The sequence below is a fragment of the Halichoerus grypus genome, chromosome 8 (genome assembly GCF_964656455.1).
Source record: "Halichoerus grypus chromosome 8, mHalGry1.hap1.1, whole genome shotgun sequence".
In the NCBI taxonomy this organism is placed as follows: domain Eukaryota; kingdom Metazoa; phylum Chordata; class Mammalia; order Carnivora; family Phocidae; genus Halichoerus; species Halichoerus grypus.
Window position 1 is genome coordinate 130,346,087 of NC_135719.1, and position 19,727 is coordinate 130,365,813.

The following is a 19,727-nucleotide window of genomic DNA, read 5'->3' on the forward strand; positions in this document are numbered from 1 at the left end:
TTCAATCACCCAGTTTAATCTGCTCCTGCCCAGTGATTTAAATGCAAATTTAGAAAATAACTGCACATTTCCCTTTTCTCAAAGATTTCCTACTTACTCCATCTCAATCTTTGGCCTGTGCTCAGTACCACTGCCAAGGGTTGATAATGAAGAAATAAATAATTTGTTTTGTCATAACAATAATCCCACTGGTTCTGGTAAAAGCAAAAGAATAACACAAAATAATCTCTGAAACAAAGCATTAATCAGGTTTGATAATGTGTTATGGACTAATTGTGTCCCCCTCAAGTTTTTATGTTGAAGTCTTAATCCTCAGTGTGACTGTATTTGGAGATAGTGCCTTTAGGGAGGTAAGCAATAAAAGTTAAATGAGGTTACTACCACAGAGGGGCCCTACTCCTAAAGGACTGGAGTCCTTATAAGAGGAAGAGACACTGTGTCTCCTGACACCCCCAATTCTTCCAGTAATATTCCCAACCCCCCAAAAGCCCCTCCCCCCACATGAAAGTGGCCATCTACAAGCCAGGAAGAGGCCTCACCAAAAACTGACCCTGGGACCTAGACCTTGGACATCTAGGCTCCAGAACTGTGAGAAAATAAGTATCTGTTGTTTAAGCCACCCAGTTTGTGGTATTTTATTATGGCGGCCCGAGCAGACTAATATATGTGACCTATGGCTTCAGTTTATTCCTATAAAGCCTTTATTTAGTCCATCACCATACAAAATTTAAAAATAGGTTATAGTTAAATGCTTATTGTGAATTGAATATGTAAGCAGAATATATTATTAATCCTACAAAACAAAATATCAACTTACGGAAATTTAATCAACCAATAGTCAATTATGAGAATCAGTGTTTGTTAGAGAAACACCCAACATCTTTCATTAAGTGTCTTAGAGAAACAGCTTGGAATATAGTATAGGAATAACTTTACCAATTCCAAATAATAATTAGCTGACAAAGCTATTAATCACAGTGCAAACACCATTCTATTAACCACTCCCAAGAGCATCTTAAAGATTACATAATCGGCTCATTTATTTAACTATATCAAGTATTGCTAAATAAACTAAAATAGAGAAAGCATTTCTAAATAAGGCAGTTTTTTACCTTCATAGTTGACAGCTTGCAATTAGGTGGGAATAAGTATCTAGTAAAACCATCAAAATGATCTTTTTAATCTGTAAGAATCCCCTAGTGAGATTTAATGTAATAATATACTAAAATCATTAAGGAATGACTCAAAGCTAAAACCTAGAGAAACAGAAAATTCGAATAAAAAGATTATAGCTGATAGAGTTAGCAATTATATTAAGGCCCATAATTTTGCTGCTTTTAACTACTACACTTCCTTTGCCAAAACTCAAAAAACAATTTTGAGAGGAAATGTTTATAGAAGAACCAAAAGTAAAGAAGAGAATGGCAATTCTTAAGAATGTGCCAGGCCACCAAAACAAAAATTAACAGAAGTACGAAATTCAAACCCAAAGCAACCTCAAGATATAATTCTTTTAGTAATATTCTCCACTTTTCTACATAGTTACGAATACAATTCAAGAAGAAAGAAAAAATATCTCCATAATAAGAGTACATATTTAAAAATACAAAATACTTTTTTTTCAATTAAACTGAATGTGTTCCATGCACACAATCTAAAGTATCTTTCCAACAAATGAATCAAGATACCTGAGTTTTATATCTCATTTTGAGGTCTACACTGGAAGAATAAAATACCAGATGATTATTCACATCCTTCAACAAGAATTAAATACACTGGGTCTAATACTTCTCACACAATGACTGTTGTAAAAAGTCTGTACCACTAAAAAGACAATATGCATAAAAGTAAGATTTATATTCAAATGTAGATTACACAACCAATGAAAAGAAACACTGACACAGAATTCAGAGACCCAGGTTCTAAACCCTTCTCAGTAACTAATTAGCTTTAGGTCCTCAGGTAAATCTCACAATTCCCAGAGCCTTCTCGAAGTTAAACTACATGATCTCCAAAGCTACTTCAGTTACAATATTCCAAAAATGGCAAGGAAAGGCAACACCTAGAACACATTATACCATTAAAAGTATGAGTCCTCGGGATGATACCAAATGGAGTAATAAAGGAAAATCCCCAACTAATTTAGAAGTGTATTTCTTATCTATGTAATCTTTAAAGTTTACAGTTCTGATCAAATGAAACAATAATTGAGAGTTAATAAATTTACTGAAATCTAAACTGTTTGCTATTTATTCTTTGGTGATATAAACTGAGTAAGTAACTTGAGTAGACAAATGTAGTATTCCTAATAAACTCTTTTTAAAAAAAATTTTATTGAGCATTTAGGTAGGTATTATGGTAAGTGCTCAAGATGTAATGAGGAACAAGTTAGACACAGGTCTTCCCTCATGAAGTTTGCAGACTAAAAAAAAGAGGAGGAGAATAAATGGGATAAAGGTGAAGAAGGAAGAGATCTTTATAGCCAAAGAAGCATATAAATATACCTTTTTGTATCTTGAGGAATTAATAGGTACTGGACTTCCCAAATTAAATGTGTTCTTCTGTAAACAACAGAGCACTCAGGATCCTGCCTTGTGCTAAAGAGCAGTTCGACACCAGCTTTTCTTTTATTTGTATCATAAAATGATACCTTAAGATCTGGGATCAACAGTGATACTCTCTAGTGTTGTCATTCCATCCTGAGAGTGCCTGCCTGCTCTAGATTTGAAATTTGTTTTCAATCTAAACAAACGGAATTTGTTTCAAATCCGCGTTTTCTGGGAACGTCTTTGCTACTTCTCGTTTCTTTTCATGATTTGAACCTAAACTCTGATCTCTGCCTCTGACCCAGCTTCTCTTTGGGGCTTTCTGTCCAAATAGGACTTTCTAGATATCAGTCCCAGGCTGGTAACTCTTCCAATACTTCTTCTAGCTAGCGTAACTAGGACTCTGTATGCCCATCTATTCAGAAACCAAACTTTGAGAGAGTATCTTCTAGTTTGTCTTGAAAATCCTAGACATCTCCTTCTCTATCACTCCATCTGACATAACATTAAACATCTCTTGTGTATTGTCACCAAAACATTACTTCAGTCTGTCCCTTCCTCTGAATCTCTACAATTTCCTTAGTTTATGGATTTTCACCCCAGAGACATTGGTCTCATCCAAAGACCTCTTAACTGGTCTCCCTGCCTTTGGTCTTCCCAGCTCTAATCCACCTTTCACATCGCTATCAGAGTAATGCTTCTGAAATATGAATATGAGTAAATCAGTATCCTGTTCAAATCTCCTTTGTGGTTCCCCCCAAATGTAGAACTGAACTTAACCTTTTAAATGGCACACAATGCTCTTCTTGCTGGACCTATTCTCTACCTCTTTCTAGAGCCTCATCCCTGCCATTCTCTGTCTCACACTTTCCTCACACTTTCATACTGTAGTACTGCCAAATCACTTGGGGTTTCTTTGTATTTAGCATGCCGTTTCTCTTCCGTACCATGCCTGCAATTGTTTACTCTGCACACGTGGTCTTTCCTCTTCATCTGGCCAGCTTTAATATCCATCTGAGATATCAGACTCCATGACAGCTTCTGCACACCTGTATCACAGCTCTTTTTTTTTTTTTTTTTAAGATTTTATTTATTTATTTGAGAGAGAGAGTACAAGCTGGGGAGAGAGACAGAGGCAGAGGGAGAAGCAGACTCCCCACTGAGCAGGGAGCCCGATGTGGGGCTCGATCCCAGAACCCTGGGATCATGACCCGAGCTGAAGGCAGACGCTTAACCGAAAGAGCCACCCAGGCGCCCCTGTATCACAGCTCTTATAGATAATATTGAAATTATATACGTGTCGGCTTTTCTAGAGAAAAAATATTCCTCAAGAGGAAGGATCACGCCAAATTCATTATTATGCCCACAGCATGTAATATAGTGTCTGGGACATAGTAGCTACTCAGTAAATTCTGTTAAACTGAATAAATTTGGCCTCTAAATGCCTTGTTGGGATTTATGACAAAAACAAATCCCTGATCTATGGGAACTGCTTGCCTAGTATTCCTTAATGACTATCTCAATCCTCTTCCTCCCTGTAATGTATTGTTCTTACCATTCTTTGCTTATCTTATCTGTGAGCCTGGCCCAACTCTTAGCTGGACTTCATATTTATATTATGCGACCAATGCCAACAAAGCAACAGTGACACTATCCTCACCCAATCCTCTAGTTCTTCCAGGATTAACACTAACAGAAGAAATTCATTTGGCAGATTTATGAAAACAATTACCAAATGCCCTGAGAGGTCCTTCTAATACTGCAAAATGTCAGCATGGACTAGCTGAATAGCAATTCTACTTTCCATATAGTTTTTGTTCTCTGATTTCAGATCTTATCTTCAATACTTATAGAGCTGTCCAGTCATAGTTCATGGGAATTACAGTATTGTAGCCCATCAATAACCTAAACCATCTTTCTAGCAAATAGATTAAATTCCTCCTTAGTCAGTTGGTCAGTGTGGTATTGCTTATCATGACCCTTTTACACTATAGAGGAACACTTGTCTCATGCAGTATTAAAACTCATCTGATCAGAAGTTCAATCCCATTAAATGATAAGGGAAAACTGCTCACTAGCTCCCAAATTAAAGAGCTATGATTAAGAGTCATCTCTGGCTCTCATAATTCAACTGAACAACAGCAGTGAAAGCTTTCTGCTCAGAAATGATAAAGATTTTAACTTAAAAGAAAATTCCAAGTACATTGCTCTTGTTGTCACAATTGAGGAGTCGGGAAAAAGAAAAAAGAGAAATGCTTTATTAATGAACAACAAAAGTTTCTAGCCCAAAATTTCTGAGACAGCAAAACATGTATTTCTAAATTTCCTATGCAGGTGGCATAAATACAAGTTTGCATTTGGTTTTATCGAAATGGTTAGGAATGAACAGCATCACTGTACTTAACGTAGGAGGAAAATTTTACAAGGTTGTGCAAATTTCAATAGTCCATCATAATGCTATTAGTTTCTTATTAAGATTTTTTTTAAGAGGTTTCTTTAATGCACAGCTGGCCTTCAAAGGTGACCCTGTCTTTCCCCACCACCTCCCACTTGTACCTTACTCATCAAGCTCAGGGCATTATCTGTGTTCACTCAGATATTCTTAACTTCTTGCCATTATTATACCTATAATTAGCCAACTGGAGAACTTCTGCATATTTTTTGTATGATCAAGTTTCAATACTACATTTTTGCAGAAACCTTCTGTAACACGCTGGTAGCATCATACCCTTTAATCTCCTAGCACAGATGTCATAGTCAGTTCTTCCTCTTGTGTTTCCTTGTCAATGTTTATATATTTTTATAACAATATAACACACCTTAAGGATTTTAAAAATTTGTATACATTTCCGTTTTCCTTATTAATTTCCATGGCTTGCTAACACTTATAACCCTCATGTCTATACACAAAAGTATGCAGTCAATAAATCTTGGCTGAATGAAAACTTTAGACAGTAATACACACAATGGTAAGAATATTAATTGTGAGTCTAACATGCAATCCATTTTCCCATTCTTTATACGGCACTGGAAAAGTCACATACCTTTACTAAAACCTCACTTTTCTCATATTTTTAAATTATGATATGGGACAAACTTAAGAGTTCTTTCTTACAATAAAATCCTAAGTTGGACCACAGTTGTTCAGGTTTACAGTACAGTTGGTTTTCTTATAGAATTTAAATGGGATGGAAGATTTTTCACTTTAGCATCTCAAACCTGAAAAAACTAGTTTAAGAAGGAATACAAATGCTTAAGTGTCAATACTTGGATAAACAGACACCTACATCTTATATGGTCATAATTTTCTATATATTTTAATTAAGGAATTTCCAAGTTCATCTGATATATGAGAATAGCTGGTAATCATCCCATAGTGCAGAGGAATCTTCCTGCTAAAGTTAGCAAATTGTTCGATTTTACTTAGATTTGCTTACCTGCCCTTTAAATTTAAATCACTAAAGAACCACAAAGCAAGAAAGTTATCCTCAGAACATAAAGTTTACCCTTCCCATTTTGCAGGTGAAGAAACAAGATATCCAGAGAAATGAAGGGATTTGTTTGAGCCACACAGAGATTTGGCAGGCTTTGAGCTTACCTCCAGGAACTAAAATATATTAAGTATCTATGTGTAAATAAAGGTTGGTTATATCTGCCTGGACCTTTATACATTTCCCGAGATAGTGCCTATCCCAAGGAAAAGGCAGAAGAATTTGTCTGACAATCTAGTTTTGATATTTCAACAGTTTTACCTTCCTTTATTCTCTCATTCCGTGAACTATAGTCCTATATAGTTAAGCTAATTTTTAAATGTTAAACTAAAGGAACATGGAGGTTTCTTAAATGCATGACAATGATATCTTCCCCAAAACAGCTTTGTATGTTCTGTTCTATAACAAAATGTATGGCTGGCCCAAATAGGATACCTTGAAAGTCATAAATATTATGGTAATTTTAGGACTTAAAGATAAATTACCTTGCTTTCTGCTAACCAGCGATGTGGGTCATAGTTAATATCAGGACTAGATGAAAAAACCTACAAAAGGAAATAGTCTATTAGAAGTAGAATTTTTTCTGAAATGAACTTACATAAGTGAAATTCTTCACCATAATATCCAAAAGTTTAGTCCCTAAATTTAAAGGTTTAAAAAGAAAAAAGTTCATATCAAGTACCCAACCAATTCCAAACCACCATTTATCTGGTATGTCTACTTAAGTACACATGTATGTATGTATATATGTATGCACTGACAGTAAATATTTAGCACAAATACAGAGACATGAATCAACTCTCAAGTGTTATCATTGTTAGAATCTCTGAAGGCTGATTCCAAGGATTTCTGGCAAGCAGCCTCAATTAAACCAGTGTACTTCATTTTTGTTTGTTTCTTTGCCTCAGTCTTGTTCCACATAATATATTTCACAGTGGGTTAGATGTAATTACATGAAACTTAATTCTTTGTCTCATTTATCCTTCTTTAATTTCATACTATGAGGGCCATTTTGTCTCATTAATGGTTGTGTAGAACTGACAGAAACTAATCAACATGACTTTGTGCAAACATTGCTTTATATTTCATGATGGTAACAAAATCCTACAATAAATAGGTTGTCTATACCAGCTGCCTTGATTTCCTTCACACCAACTCATTTATAAAATCCTTTGCCATCTGGTTCTGCCTTATTACTAATAAAACGGTGCTCAAAGGTTGTCACTGACTTTATGATTGTAAACACAAAATTTTTTCTCAGTTCCTACTTTCTGTGAAACAGGTGCACCTGTGATATTTTTACAGGCCTCCTCTCTAGAAACTTTCTGCTTAAAAATACCCTATCCCTTTCCAAGAGATGTCTATTTCTATTCTCAAATATTTCCATACTTCCTGATGTGCGTGCACATCACTCCCCCAAGGAATATCACTAGGTAATTCATTTAGACACATGATGAATACATAATGATGCCAACCATATGCCATAAACAAGAGTGCTATATTCTTATATCCAACTCTTTTCTCCTCCACTTTTCTCACCATCCAAATCTCATCAACTCTCATGCCTCTCTGACTTCAGTGAAATCCTGCCTCTAGTTCATGGTGTTTTCTTCCTCTTTGAACTCTGCTTTTTGTAAGCATCTATTTGTCAATGATTGTCACTGATTATATGTTTTTATTGTTCTTTTCCATTCATCGGTGTCATAGCTTTCAATTAAAACTTCAGTGACCTAAGATCAAGTGTTCAAGATTAAAGTCTAAAATAATTTGATAGGCATATAAGTAATGTTCATATTTTGTGATTTTTTTTTTTACAAATTTATATATAGTTTAGTGTTTAAGAGAACAGCCTTGTCCACTTACAAGTGGTGTGACTTAATTTCTCTAAGCTGCAGATTATCATCTATAAAGTAGGCAAACTGCCTCATAAGGCCAAAGTATAAATTAAATAAAATGAGGGTTAGCACAGTGTCTGGCACATAGAACACTATTATTACTACTAACTGCATATAAAGATGTCATCATCAGGAAATAGACTTCAAGGTCTCTTGTGACAAGAGCACTGTAACAACAATTTGTCATAAAAAGTTAAAAGAAACAGGGGGGCCTGGGTGGCTCAGTCAGTTAGGCATCTGCCTTTGGCTCAGGTCATGATCCCAGAGTCCTGGGATAGAGCCCCATGTCTGCTCCCTGCTCTGCAGGGAGTCTGCTTCTCCCTCTGCCTCCCCTACCACTTGTTCTCATCCTCTCTCTCTCTCTAAAATATTTTTTTTAAAAAGTTAAAAGACACATATACATATACAAATATATATGAATATATGACCAAAAAAAAGGACACTACATAATAATGTTAGCTAGCATTAGTTGAGTATTCACTAAGTGCAAGATATTTCACTCCATAATATGTGCCTTGTATTATCTTATTCTACTTTATCCTCAAAATAAGCCAACTTATAAATGGGACATGCATTCTTAGAGAGAAGAGAAATTACATAACTTGTCCAAGGTCATACATTAGCAATTTGGAGAGATGCAATTTGAGCCTACATCTGTCTTGATCCAAAGCCTATCCTCTTTATGCTCTACAAATGAGTGAATACTCAGACCAAGTGTTATGAGAAAAGTTCTTCAATTATCAAAGATTGGTCTGTGAAAATGATGTAACTTTAATTCAGACACTTTCCTAATTGTTTTATAATAGTCATGGCTTATTTAGTGTATGTCCTTAAGTTTTCAAACACTACATGCATTTACTAAAGTGGAATAAGTAATAAATATGGTAGCTGGAGAAAGAAAAAGGTAATTAGAAATAATATCAATACTCCCAAGGACTTTTCTCAGGCTCACTCCTTACGTATCTATTATCCAATTCATATCATAGCTGTCACTCTCTACATAAAATGGCTAAAAACTTTCATCAGCAATATATCAAAATCAACAAATGACAAAGAATAATTGTAATTAGTCCATTTTTTAAAACATTTTGTAAGGACCACCACTCTCTGAACTATAAAGCATAGAATCAATTTTGTTTTAATAACACCTTGGGTGGTTTATTTGAGGTGAGAGCAAATGTTATATTCTTTGATATTCATTTTTTTCCCCAAGTTTATAGGAAGGTTAACTGTTATAACAGAAGTTACTAATAGAAAGAGATCCACAATGAAAAAAGTGTACTCTAAACAAAACAACAACAACAAAAAACTTAATAGAATTTCCATTCTTTTAGATTTACTTTCCACCCATCACTTGGATTAAATGTCTTTCTCTAAGGGAAGAGGTGTAAAGACCCATTACCAAAGTCACCGCATTCCTGAAAGCCTATTATAAAATAGGGTGCTTTTTGTAGTATGTTGGAAGGATAATTTGTGCCTCAAAAAGAAATAAAATATTTAAGCAATCTGCTATCTACCCACTATATTTTAGCCTGTAACTGCCCATCACAAGGTTTATATATCTTATAGCATGATCCAAATGATACCATTTCTATGTCTCTATCTGATTGAAAATAAGCCATCCTGACGCAAATACTTAAATATAGAATAAAGATTTCATTGTTAATATGTGCTTCTTTTAGATGAAATTAGGATCTGAAGGCCACACATCCTTAAATATAGGTAAACATGACAAGTCTTAAATAAAAAAGTAAATAAATAAAATTAATAAAATAAATAAATAAATTAAATAAAAAAGGTAAACATGACAAGTCTTAAATAAAAAAAAGCAGCAGCAGACAGGAAAAAGAATAGGCCCTATAACAAAACTGAAAGAGTTTTTCCTCTAAAGCCAATTACTTCTCATATTTGGTTCATAGTCCTTTCAAAATGACATCTGAGCCTTTTTAAAAATGTAGATAGGAATACATATTGTAGAAATTCCATCAACTTCACCAAATTCTATTCATTGAGATATTTCTGTTAAAGGTGAATCCTAAGATACCTTGCACTGCAAGAGTAGAAATATAGTTCTATTTTCTTTAAAACACCACATAAGAAAAAAAAAAAAAGGAAAAGAATAAGAAGGAAGAGCAGGAAAAAAGAGGAGAAAGCAGCATGAAAAACAAAAAGAGAAGATCATTTTATATAAGGAAAAAGATAAATGACAAAATAAAAAGAAGAAACACCTGGAAAGTATTAAAAACTAAGAAGCCCTTAGGCATAACACTAAAATCTGAGTCCTGCCATCTCACCACATGAAATCAATACAGGGTAAATGATGGCTAAGTGTTACGGTCCCACTGTGTCGAAGCAATGCAATGCGTCATAGCAGTACTACAACCTAGACTGAAGGAGGTGCTCGCCTTCAAGGAATTAAAAACATTCATGATCAATTCTGTTTTTATTTCTCATTTCATTAGAGCTATAAATTGGATAGCAATATTCTGTTTTAAAGATAGAAAAACTCACTTGAGTGTGATTTGTCTTAACAGGGAAGGCAAACAGCATAGGGGACATGTGATTAAGCTCCGGAGTTACATTACCAAGGTCTAAAGTCCTGGTTCTAGCATTTAACTAGCTACATGGCCAGGGGCAAGTTACTTAACCTCCCCAAGCCTTGCTCTCTCTTGTCTAAAATGAATTTAATCAAAGTACCTAAAGGACAGGGTAGTTTTAGGGGTTAAGGGAGAAAATCCTACACCGTAGCTACCACAGTACCTGTAATATAACTAGTACTCAATAGATAATCGCCATTAATACACTAACAACAACAAAAATGGCCTGTGATAATAAAAACCCAGGCCTCTGGACTCCAAGGATACTTTTTCTGTCAGAACTGCTGCCTCTCTCATAAGACATTTTCTTTTACAGAGTGAGATAGAGGCAATTCAATGAATTAACGGTACACTTTCTCTCCCAGGACCGTGCAATAGATATAGTATCACGTTCTTAACAGTGCAAGATGTTATTTTGTTTCATAAAACTTGCCAGAATAAAAATGTGACTACCATGTAGCTATGCATTAAAATCTTATTATAATTATATATTAGGAAACTAACTGATGAAAGGCACAATGAGAACTCATAATTACTTTCAATTTCTCCATCGAGTCCCTGGAGAAGGTTTTACAAGCTGCATCAATTTCCTTTCCTATGACACCAAGAATGGATTCCTGTTCAGTCTCCAGGCAAAGAAGTTGATCCTTGAGCTGCAATCTGGCCTCTTCCATCCTCCTTAAGTGCTCTTCCTCATTGCTTATATGCTTTTCCTAAAACATCGATAAAAAGAACAGGAGTTAATTATTAAGTAAAGGCAAGAAACACTTGTAATATCTGTACAACCAACTCAAAGGAGTGTAGTAGAAAACAGATCTGACCCTGTCAGTCTCCTTACTTCATTAAAATAAACGTTTTGCCTACTCATCAACTGAGGTCAAGTTACAGAGAATTCAGAAAAAGGGCACTGAAGGAACTGAGTGAGTGGATACTTGGCAAAGAAAATTAAAGTAATCCTGTAACCAAACGAAAATGAAGTTAAAAAAATCCTTTACATTTTAATAACATAATGCCATTAATGGACTGGAGGGTAAAAGCTGATGCCACAAACAGACTTTGAGCTTTCAATAAATATTAGTGAAATACTAGAAAAAGTAAAATATAAAATAAGATTGTTAGTTTCTTCATTTCAGAAAAAAATACCTATTACTACCTTATCTCATCAAAACATAGTTTTTAAAAAGTCTAAGTTTTCAAATGCAGTCATACTGCATAAATGCTTTTGAGTCATGTAAATTTGATAAAAGCAAGATGGAGGTACGTCTCAAGTAAGCAAATACATTTAATGAAAAGAGGTTTCTAAGAATCCTTAAGAGATTACAAAGACTTGGGGCCCCCCTCTAGGCAAAGTCAGTCTCAATCATGATTGCACAATTTCATTACTAGAGAAATTCTAGTGGTGTAGCACAGACCTGAAAGAAAGTAACAGAATCACTAGAATTATAAGTATAAACAATGGCCCCAAAAGTCATGGTGGCTGGCTAGCTATGCTTTCACTCATTACACAGTAACCTGATCATTCTTTACCTACTCTTAAAATTAAAATAATAAAGAGATCCATCCACTCAATGAAAGTTAATCATGAAAGGAAAGATAGCATTTTAGCAGAATCACAAGATATTTCCTTTCAACTCAAATTACTTTAAAAAATGAACGAAACACCCTCTGCCCAAAAGAGAGTCCTTTCACAAACTGTCTTCTATCCTTCCCTCCAGCTTCACACCTCCTTCCCACTCTGTCATATGTCAACTACTTGCAGCTTCTCAAATATGCCTTCATATGTCTCTCCAACCACATCTGATGTGTACAACACTGCCTGAAGCTGCACTATTTGAAAATGGGGCTGGTAGCTAAGAGACAGCGTTTATCTTGATGACTACATCCTTCCGGTCTGTATCTCAGCTTGGTAAACTTAGGACCTGGATCTTCTCCCCTTTGGTACCCTGAGTGGAGTCCTCTTTCAGCAAAAGAGTAACATTAAGCTCACAAGAGACTAATGTACAAACTAGAATGCCACTCAATTAACTACATCAGTTTACGATGAGAACCATAACTGCCATATGGATCAGAATGTTCGTGTCAGCATAACCAGTACATTTTCTCCCTGCAGACCAATGTGGATGTGAAGGCAAATTATAATCAGAATGTTGCTTAATGAATAGGAAACTGGAGCGAGGGGAGTTTGTTTTATGAAACAATGTGTAAATGGCATTACGCTAATGGCAGCCTGGCGTGTCCGTTGACACATCAGGGATTAACAAACCACAACAAGTGTTCTATTCTCCTGGGCAGTGTGTGGCTGGAGACTGAAGTACATCTCCCTTTCTGCTTTGTTCACATTGTTTCTGTCCAAACTCTCCCTCCTGACTGATAAGGCATCTCTTTAGAGATACTGATATTTTCACAGAGTCTTGCTCTCCTCTAGGAGTCTTTCTGAAAAATTAACATCCTGGCTCTGAACATTTGATGATTTTAAAGCTTACTTACTAGAAAGCAACCTCCTTGTCAAGTCCCTAGGTGAGGATACTCGCCCCTGCACTGTTGGCTATGTACCTACCACCTATACTTCCTATCCTTCAAAATTTATCCTTCAAGACTTGGTCTCCTTCCTTTAATGATTTCCCAAAGCAGAATGTTCCCAGAGCATATTATGTATATCACAGTTTTAAAAATATATATATATCAAGCTGTAATATAATTGTTTTTCACCAGCCTCCCTCAATAAACTGCCAATTTCGGGAGCCTGCAAAACATGCTTATAATCATCTTTAAACTCCCCAAATTTGTTGAATAAGTGATTTAAAATTTTTCAGACTCAAATTCAACACTGAAAAGATCATTTCATCAATGACCATGCAGATCTATATACACTCAGAAGCTACTGAGGTGTGTTTTCATGTTCCTTCTATGCACACATAGACCTCCAGACTGCTGCTGTATTCTCACTGTTGTGAGATTAATAAAGAAAATACTCTATCGGGGTTACTGAAGTATTTTGAGGACAACTGGTGATATTCTAAACCCAGGCAATTCACAATGATGTTCTAACTATTCTTTCTTTTCCCATTTCCCTTAGAGCCAGCTTTCTTCTATCCACTATCAGTTTTCTGTGCTATCACTTGACTCATCAATAAGAAGACACAACTATTTCTATATTTTGATATTCCTAAAAATATTGATATTGTCAGGAAAGGCTCTATAAATTCAATCTCTTTAGCAAAGACTGAAAACTTCATTATCCACTTCACTTATCTTTTGTGAGACAGTCCACAGGCCATGTCTAACTGACGTCCCTTTGAAGTAAAACTCACAGAACTATGAACGCACATGGACTTTTGGGATCAGTAGGTCTAACTACCTATTATTCTTTCAAGAATCCTTTCTTTGACATTTCCAACAAATGGTCATCCAACCCCCTACATGACCAGCTCTAGTTTCAATGAATAAAACAGTTGACAAAACTATAACATCTTTTCATTTGTCCATGTGCTATACTCAAGAATGAAAGTGAATAGAGGGAGAAGCAAGATGGCGGAGGAGTAGGAGATCTAAATTTCCTCTGGTCCCAGGAATTCAGCTAAATAGGTATCAAACCATTCTGAACACCTACAAACTCAACAGGAGATCAAAGAAAAGAATAGCAGCAACTCTCTGAACAGAAAAGCGACCACTTTCTGGAAAGTAGGATGTGCAGAGAATTGAATCCGAGGTGATATTCAAGAAGATAGATGGCGGGGGAGGGAGCCTCTGTGAGCCGCTACTGGCAAGTGATAGAGCAGCAGAGCACAAAATGAGAACTTTTAGAAGTCTGCTCCACTGAGGGACGTCGCTCCAGTGGCTAAGCAGGGGGTGGAACCCTCGCTGGGACAGTGTGGTCTCAGGCCCCTCAGGGTCACAGAAAGACTGGGGGTGCCTGAGTGCCGCAGAGTTCCCAGGTATTGGAGCGGGGAAGCCAGCTGCAGAGATGGAGCCGAGGCGCGGGCTCGCAACTCGGGGTTGCCATAAACTGTGATCCATGGCACAGTTGGGCCACTGCTCTTCCAGCAGGGACCCAACAAGCGGCAGATCTGGGGAGACTCCCCTTCCTCCCCCGGGAGGAGCGGCGCGGGAGCTCACCGCAGGGATCTGCTGGGTTTGGAGACTCCAGACGGGGTCGGGTGCCAGAGATAGAAATGCTCGGTCACAGGCTGGGTGAGCACGGAGTGCGGCCAGAGATCAGGGAGACAGGAGTGACTGACTGCTTTTCTCTGGGGGCTCACTGAGGAGTGATGCCCCGAGGTCTCAGCTCCTCCGGGGCGGATATTGGGAGGCTGCCATTTTCACTCCCGTCTTCCAAAGCTGTACGGAAAGCTTGCAGGGAACAAAAGCTCCCAAGAGCAAACCTGAGCAGATGACTTAGCCCGCCCCCCGCAAAGGCGGGGCAATTCCGCCTCCGGCAAAGACATTTGGGAACCACTGCAACAGGCCCCTCCCCAGGAGATCAGCAAGAACAGCCAGCCAAGACCAAGCTTTCCGATCAATGAGAACAGCGGGACTCCAGCGCTAGGGGAATACAGCACACAGAATTCAGGGTTTTTTTCCCATGATTCTTTAGTCTTTCAAAGTTAATTTCTTTAATTTTCTTTTTCTTCTGTTCCTATTTTTTTTTTAATTTTTCTTTTTCCCTTTTTCAACCAACATCTTATCAATCCCTTTTTTAAAAATCTTTTTTATTTTTCATTTTTAGAGTCATAGTCTATCCCTTCATTGTAGTTAAACTTATTTTTGGTTTTGATTTTGAGTCCATCAAAATCCTAGAGGATAACACAGGCAGCAACCTCTTTGACCGCAGCCGCAGCAACTTCTTCCTAGAAACATTGCCAAAGGCAGCAAGGGCAAAATGAACTATTGGGACTTCATCAAGATAAAAAGCTTTTGCACAGCAAAAGAAACAGTCAACAAAACCAAAAGACAACCGACAGAATGGGAGAAGATATTTGCAAATGACATATCAGAGAAAGGGCTAGTATCCAAAATCTATAAAGAACTTATCAAACTCAACACCCAAAGAACAAATAATCCAATCAAGAAATGGGCAGAAGACATAAACAGACATTTTTCCAAAGAAGACATCCAAATGGCCAACAGACACATGAAAAAGTGCTCAACATTGCTCGGCATCAGGGAAATCCAAATCAAAACCTGAATGAGATACCACCTCACACCAGTCAGAATGGCTAAAATTAACAAGTCAGGAAATGACAGATGTTGGCAAGGATGTGGAGAAAAGGTAACCCTCCTACACTGTTGGTGGGAATGCAAGCTGGTGCAGCCACTCTGGAAAACAGTACGGAGGTTCCTCAAAAGTTGAAAATAGAGCTACCATATGACCCAGCAATTGCACTACTGGGTATTTACCCCAAAGATACAAATGTAGTGATCCAAAGGGGTACCTGCACCCCAGTGTTTATAGCAGCAATGTCCACAATAGCCAAACTATGGAAAGAGCCAAGATGTCCATCAACAGATGAATGGATAAAGAAGATGTGGTATATGTATACAATGGAATATTATGCAGCCATCAAAAAATGAAGTCTTGCCATTTGCAACGACGTGGATGGAACTAGAGGGTACTATGCTAAGCGAAATAAGTCAATCAGAGAAAGACACGTATCATATGATCTCACTGATATGAGGAATTCGTAATCTCAGGAAACAAACTGAGGGTTGCTGGAGTGGTGGGGGGTGGGAGGGATGGGGTGGCTGGGTGATAGACACTGGGGAGGGTATGTGCTACGGTGAGCGCTGTGAATTGTGTCAGACTGATAAGTCACAGACCTGTACCTCTGAAATAAACAATACATGTTAAAAAAAAAAAAAAAACAAAAAAACATAGTAGGAAGGGAAAAATGAAGGGGGGGGCAATCAGAGGGGGAGACGAACCATGAGAGACTATGGACTCTGAGAAACAAACTGAGGGTTCTAGAGGGGAGGGGGGTGGGAGGATGGGTTAGCCTGGTGATGGGTATTTAAGAGGGCATGTATTGAATGGAGCACTGGTGTGATACACAAACAATGAATCATGGAACACTACATCAAAAACTAATGATGTAATGTATGGTGATCAACAAAACATAATAAAATTTTTTTTAAAAAGTAAATAAATGAACCCCCTACCCTTACTTAATCACATTCCAGGTAAATCCATGTTCTTTTATTTAACTAGGTTTCAGACAGTGCACCATAGTTGTTCACCATCTGCGTGTGTTCCAAAACCTAAAATTTAGGAGTTAAGTAAGCTCTTCTATTCTGTACTTCTATACCACTCTGTATTGACTTATTCACTCATTCAACAATTTTTATAGAAGGCCTACTATGGTAAGACATTCTCCTGAGTATTAGGGACAGAGTGAATAATTAAGACTCCTGTCCTCATTCAGCCAACAACTATCTCCATGAAATGTCATCCCTTTTATTTTGCCTCATTCTTCTGGCTTGAGAATACCTACCTGAATACTAATTGCTCCCAATGAATTAGCGCTTTTTCTCCCAGTTTCATGTTTCAGAAATAGCTCTACAAATGGAACAAGCACAGCTAATTCTGAGGGAGAAATGGGAAACCGGCTGACACTAATCCAATCATCCTGTCTGATTTGAGGATATATGGATTAATAAGGGGAGATGATAATATTTAGGCACCATTATGACTATTCCCTGGTTTTCTAGTGAATTCAGAAGTAATTCTACAAGATTAACCAAAAGCCATCATATTTCTATAGAACTAGATAGCTCAAGGTATTTTAGAGACTATTTAGAAATATGGAAGCAAAAGCGGCTTTGTGGCACAATGGATAGGGCACTGGACTTCTAGAAACATGGAAGACACAGTTAGTCCAACTTCAATGTCTCAGCATGAATGGACACAAATGTCTATGTCTTGGGAACATAAAAGGAGCTTCTCTGTGGGGGAGAGGATGGGGCTAACTAGACAGATACAGATGAAGCTGACTATAGCAGTCTATATGATTCAAAAAGGAAGATATCCTAGCCCATGACTAAGTTTGAGAAAGAATCTTAAGAGAACAAATTCAACCCTAAATTCCACAAATGAGGAAACCAAAGTTCAGACAGACTAAATAACTGGACTAAAGTTAAAGAGGCCATAACCATAACTTGAGTCCCCTGGCTCCTAAGTGCTCTCCATTAAAATGCCAGATAAGTTCTTAAAACTGGAATTTAGAAAGCCAATGTGAAAAACTCAGGGAAGTTATCAGCTGGTTATGTGGGGACTAATACAGCCTTAAAGTAGAAAGAATAACAAAAAATACTGCTGAGTGAACACAGTTACAAATGAAATATGTGACATATTGGGAAATTCAGAACAGACCACAAATTAAAAAAAAAAAAAAAAGGAGAGAGAGAGAAAACATCAAGCATGCACAACAAGACTAAACTTCTAGGGGCTATCCATCTAAACTGGAGATGTACCCTATGTACACATAAAATCTGCTCTTGGCATTTTTAATCAAAAAGTATACTAATCACACAGTAAGCAAGGTACAGTTCCATTGTCAAGACAGCAAAGATTTTATGAAGCTTCCATGTCAGGACAGGAAAGGCTTACACTGTTGACATTTGTGTCTAAAGTAAATAAAAAAAAAATACTGCTCACAGTCTCATCAAACACACATATGTGCACATATACAATGTTGACTGGCTTCATCAATGGACCTGTAATTCAAAGGATGAGAAATGTTCCTCTAATTATATATTTATGTTGCACACTCTTTACAACTCAGAACATTCATTTTCCCAAAGGCTGTAAAGATTATAAGGAGACACAATCTTAACGGAAATAGAACTTCAATAAAACTAGAGCATGTCCAAAACGTTATCTCCCTGGCAAAAGTTTATGAGATTCCTTCAATGTCTTAAGAGTTCCAAAAGAGCCACTTTATTTCCAATACGGTTGGTTACAGGACATGAAAACAGTTCTTCACATATCTAAAAAGAAAGAGTTTAGCAAATAAAGCACACTCACATGACTAAATAAATCATTAATACAAAGCTACTGTTACTCCTTTATTGAAAACTAACTTGAATAAGCAAGTATGACAATATTTCAGCTCCAAGGCCATCTTTAATATATCAGCAGTGGGTGAGGGAGAGATAGGATGAGAGGCAGAGAGAGCTCAAATTATATTAAAGGTTGGAATTAAAACAAGTATAATATAATTCAAAGTTATTGGAAGCCTGGCATGTTGAAACTATAGACCAGCACATATCACAAAAAAATTTTGAGAGAGAATATTTCTGTAACTCAAGATAACTGCTACGCCTAAGCCTTAAATCCAGGACACTAGCATTACAAGGCAAATTATGAAACTCTCCTGAACAAAAATTGGATCTGTCTGGAAGCCATTTATCTAACTCTCTAAAGAAAGCTCACATTACTTATGCCAACAGAGTTGACTCAGCTACAAGGAAGTTAAGTTACAATGAAATGCCAACCAAGGCAGAAACTGCAGAACAACTAAAAGAGAAGGATCTACTGTGCTTATTACAGGGTATCTGAAAAGAGTTTCATCTAGAAAATTACCATACTGCAGTTCAAACTGTCTTGCAAAACAAGAAGCAAATAAGTAAACACATAAAACATTAAGTCTTGGCCACACCATAACTACTTTTTGCAAACTTATTTCTTAAAAATACAAGATTTTACATGACGGTGGGCACTTTTTAAATTCAAAGTATGGCTATATGTTAAATGTTCAAATTGGTATTTAAAAGTAAACAAAACAAAACAAAAAAAACAAAGCAGCACTTCCAAAATCAACAGTTCAGATCAGTTTGAAAAAGTCTCCATGGATCCAACCTATGTATATCCTTTGCCCTCAGTGAACCCAACACTACTCAGGAATAAAGAGGACAAGGGAAGGTCATAAACTGAATTTTTTTACCCGTTATAAAAGTGCAATAACATGCATTTCCTTCCTCACCCACACAGATATTAAAACAACAGATAAACTTGAGTTCTTAAGAATAATAGGAATATCTGCCCCTTTTCTTGCCCCCAAGGCACTTTTATAGGAGCTTCCCCTAGGGTTCCTACCACTTTGTGTGTCTTTCATGTCTGTCTCCTTACCAGACTGTGAATTCCTAGGGGTAGAGATCTTATTCTTTATTTAAACATCCCAGGACCTAGTAGAGTGTCTCACA

The 19,727-nt window shown here is 36.9% G+C and overlaps 1 protein-coding gene across 2 annotated transcripts in view; it reads right to left on the bottom strand.

Moving 5' to 3' along the window:
* The window catches only part of CEP128 (centrosomal protein 128), a 387,410-nt gene that overhangs the window by 223,942 nt on the left and 143,741 nt on the right, over positions 1–19,727 (bottom strand). For both annotated transcript variants that reach the window (XM_036093994.2, XM_078054045.1), the window contains 2 exons: positions 11,066–11,242; positions 6,523–6,582 (listed from right to left, as the gene is read on the bottom strand). In XM_036093994.2, the coding sequence (XP_035949887.2) occupies positions 6,523–6,582; positions 11,066–11,242 (237 nt within the window). The remainder of the gene's footprint in view (positions 1–6,522; positions 6,583–11,065; positions 11,243–19,727) is intronic.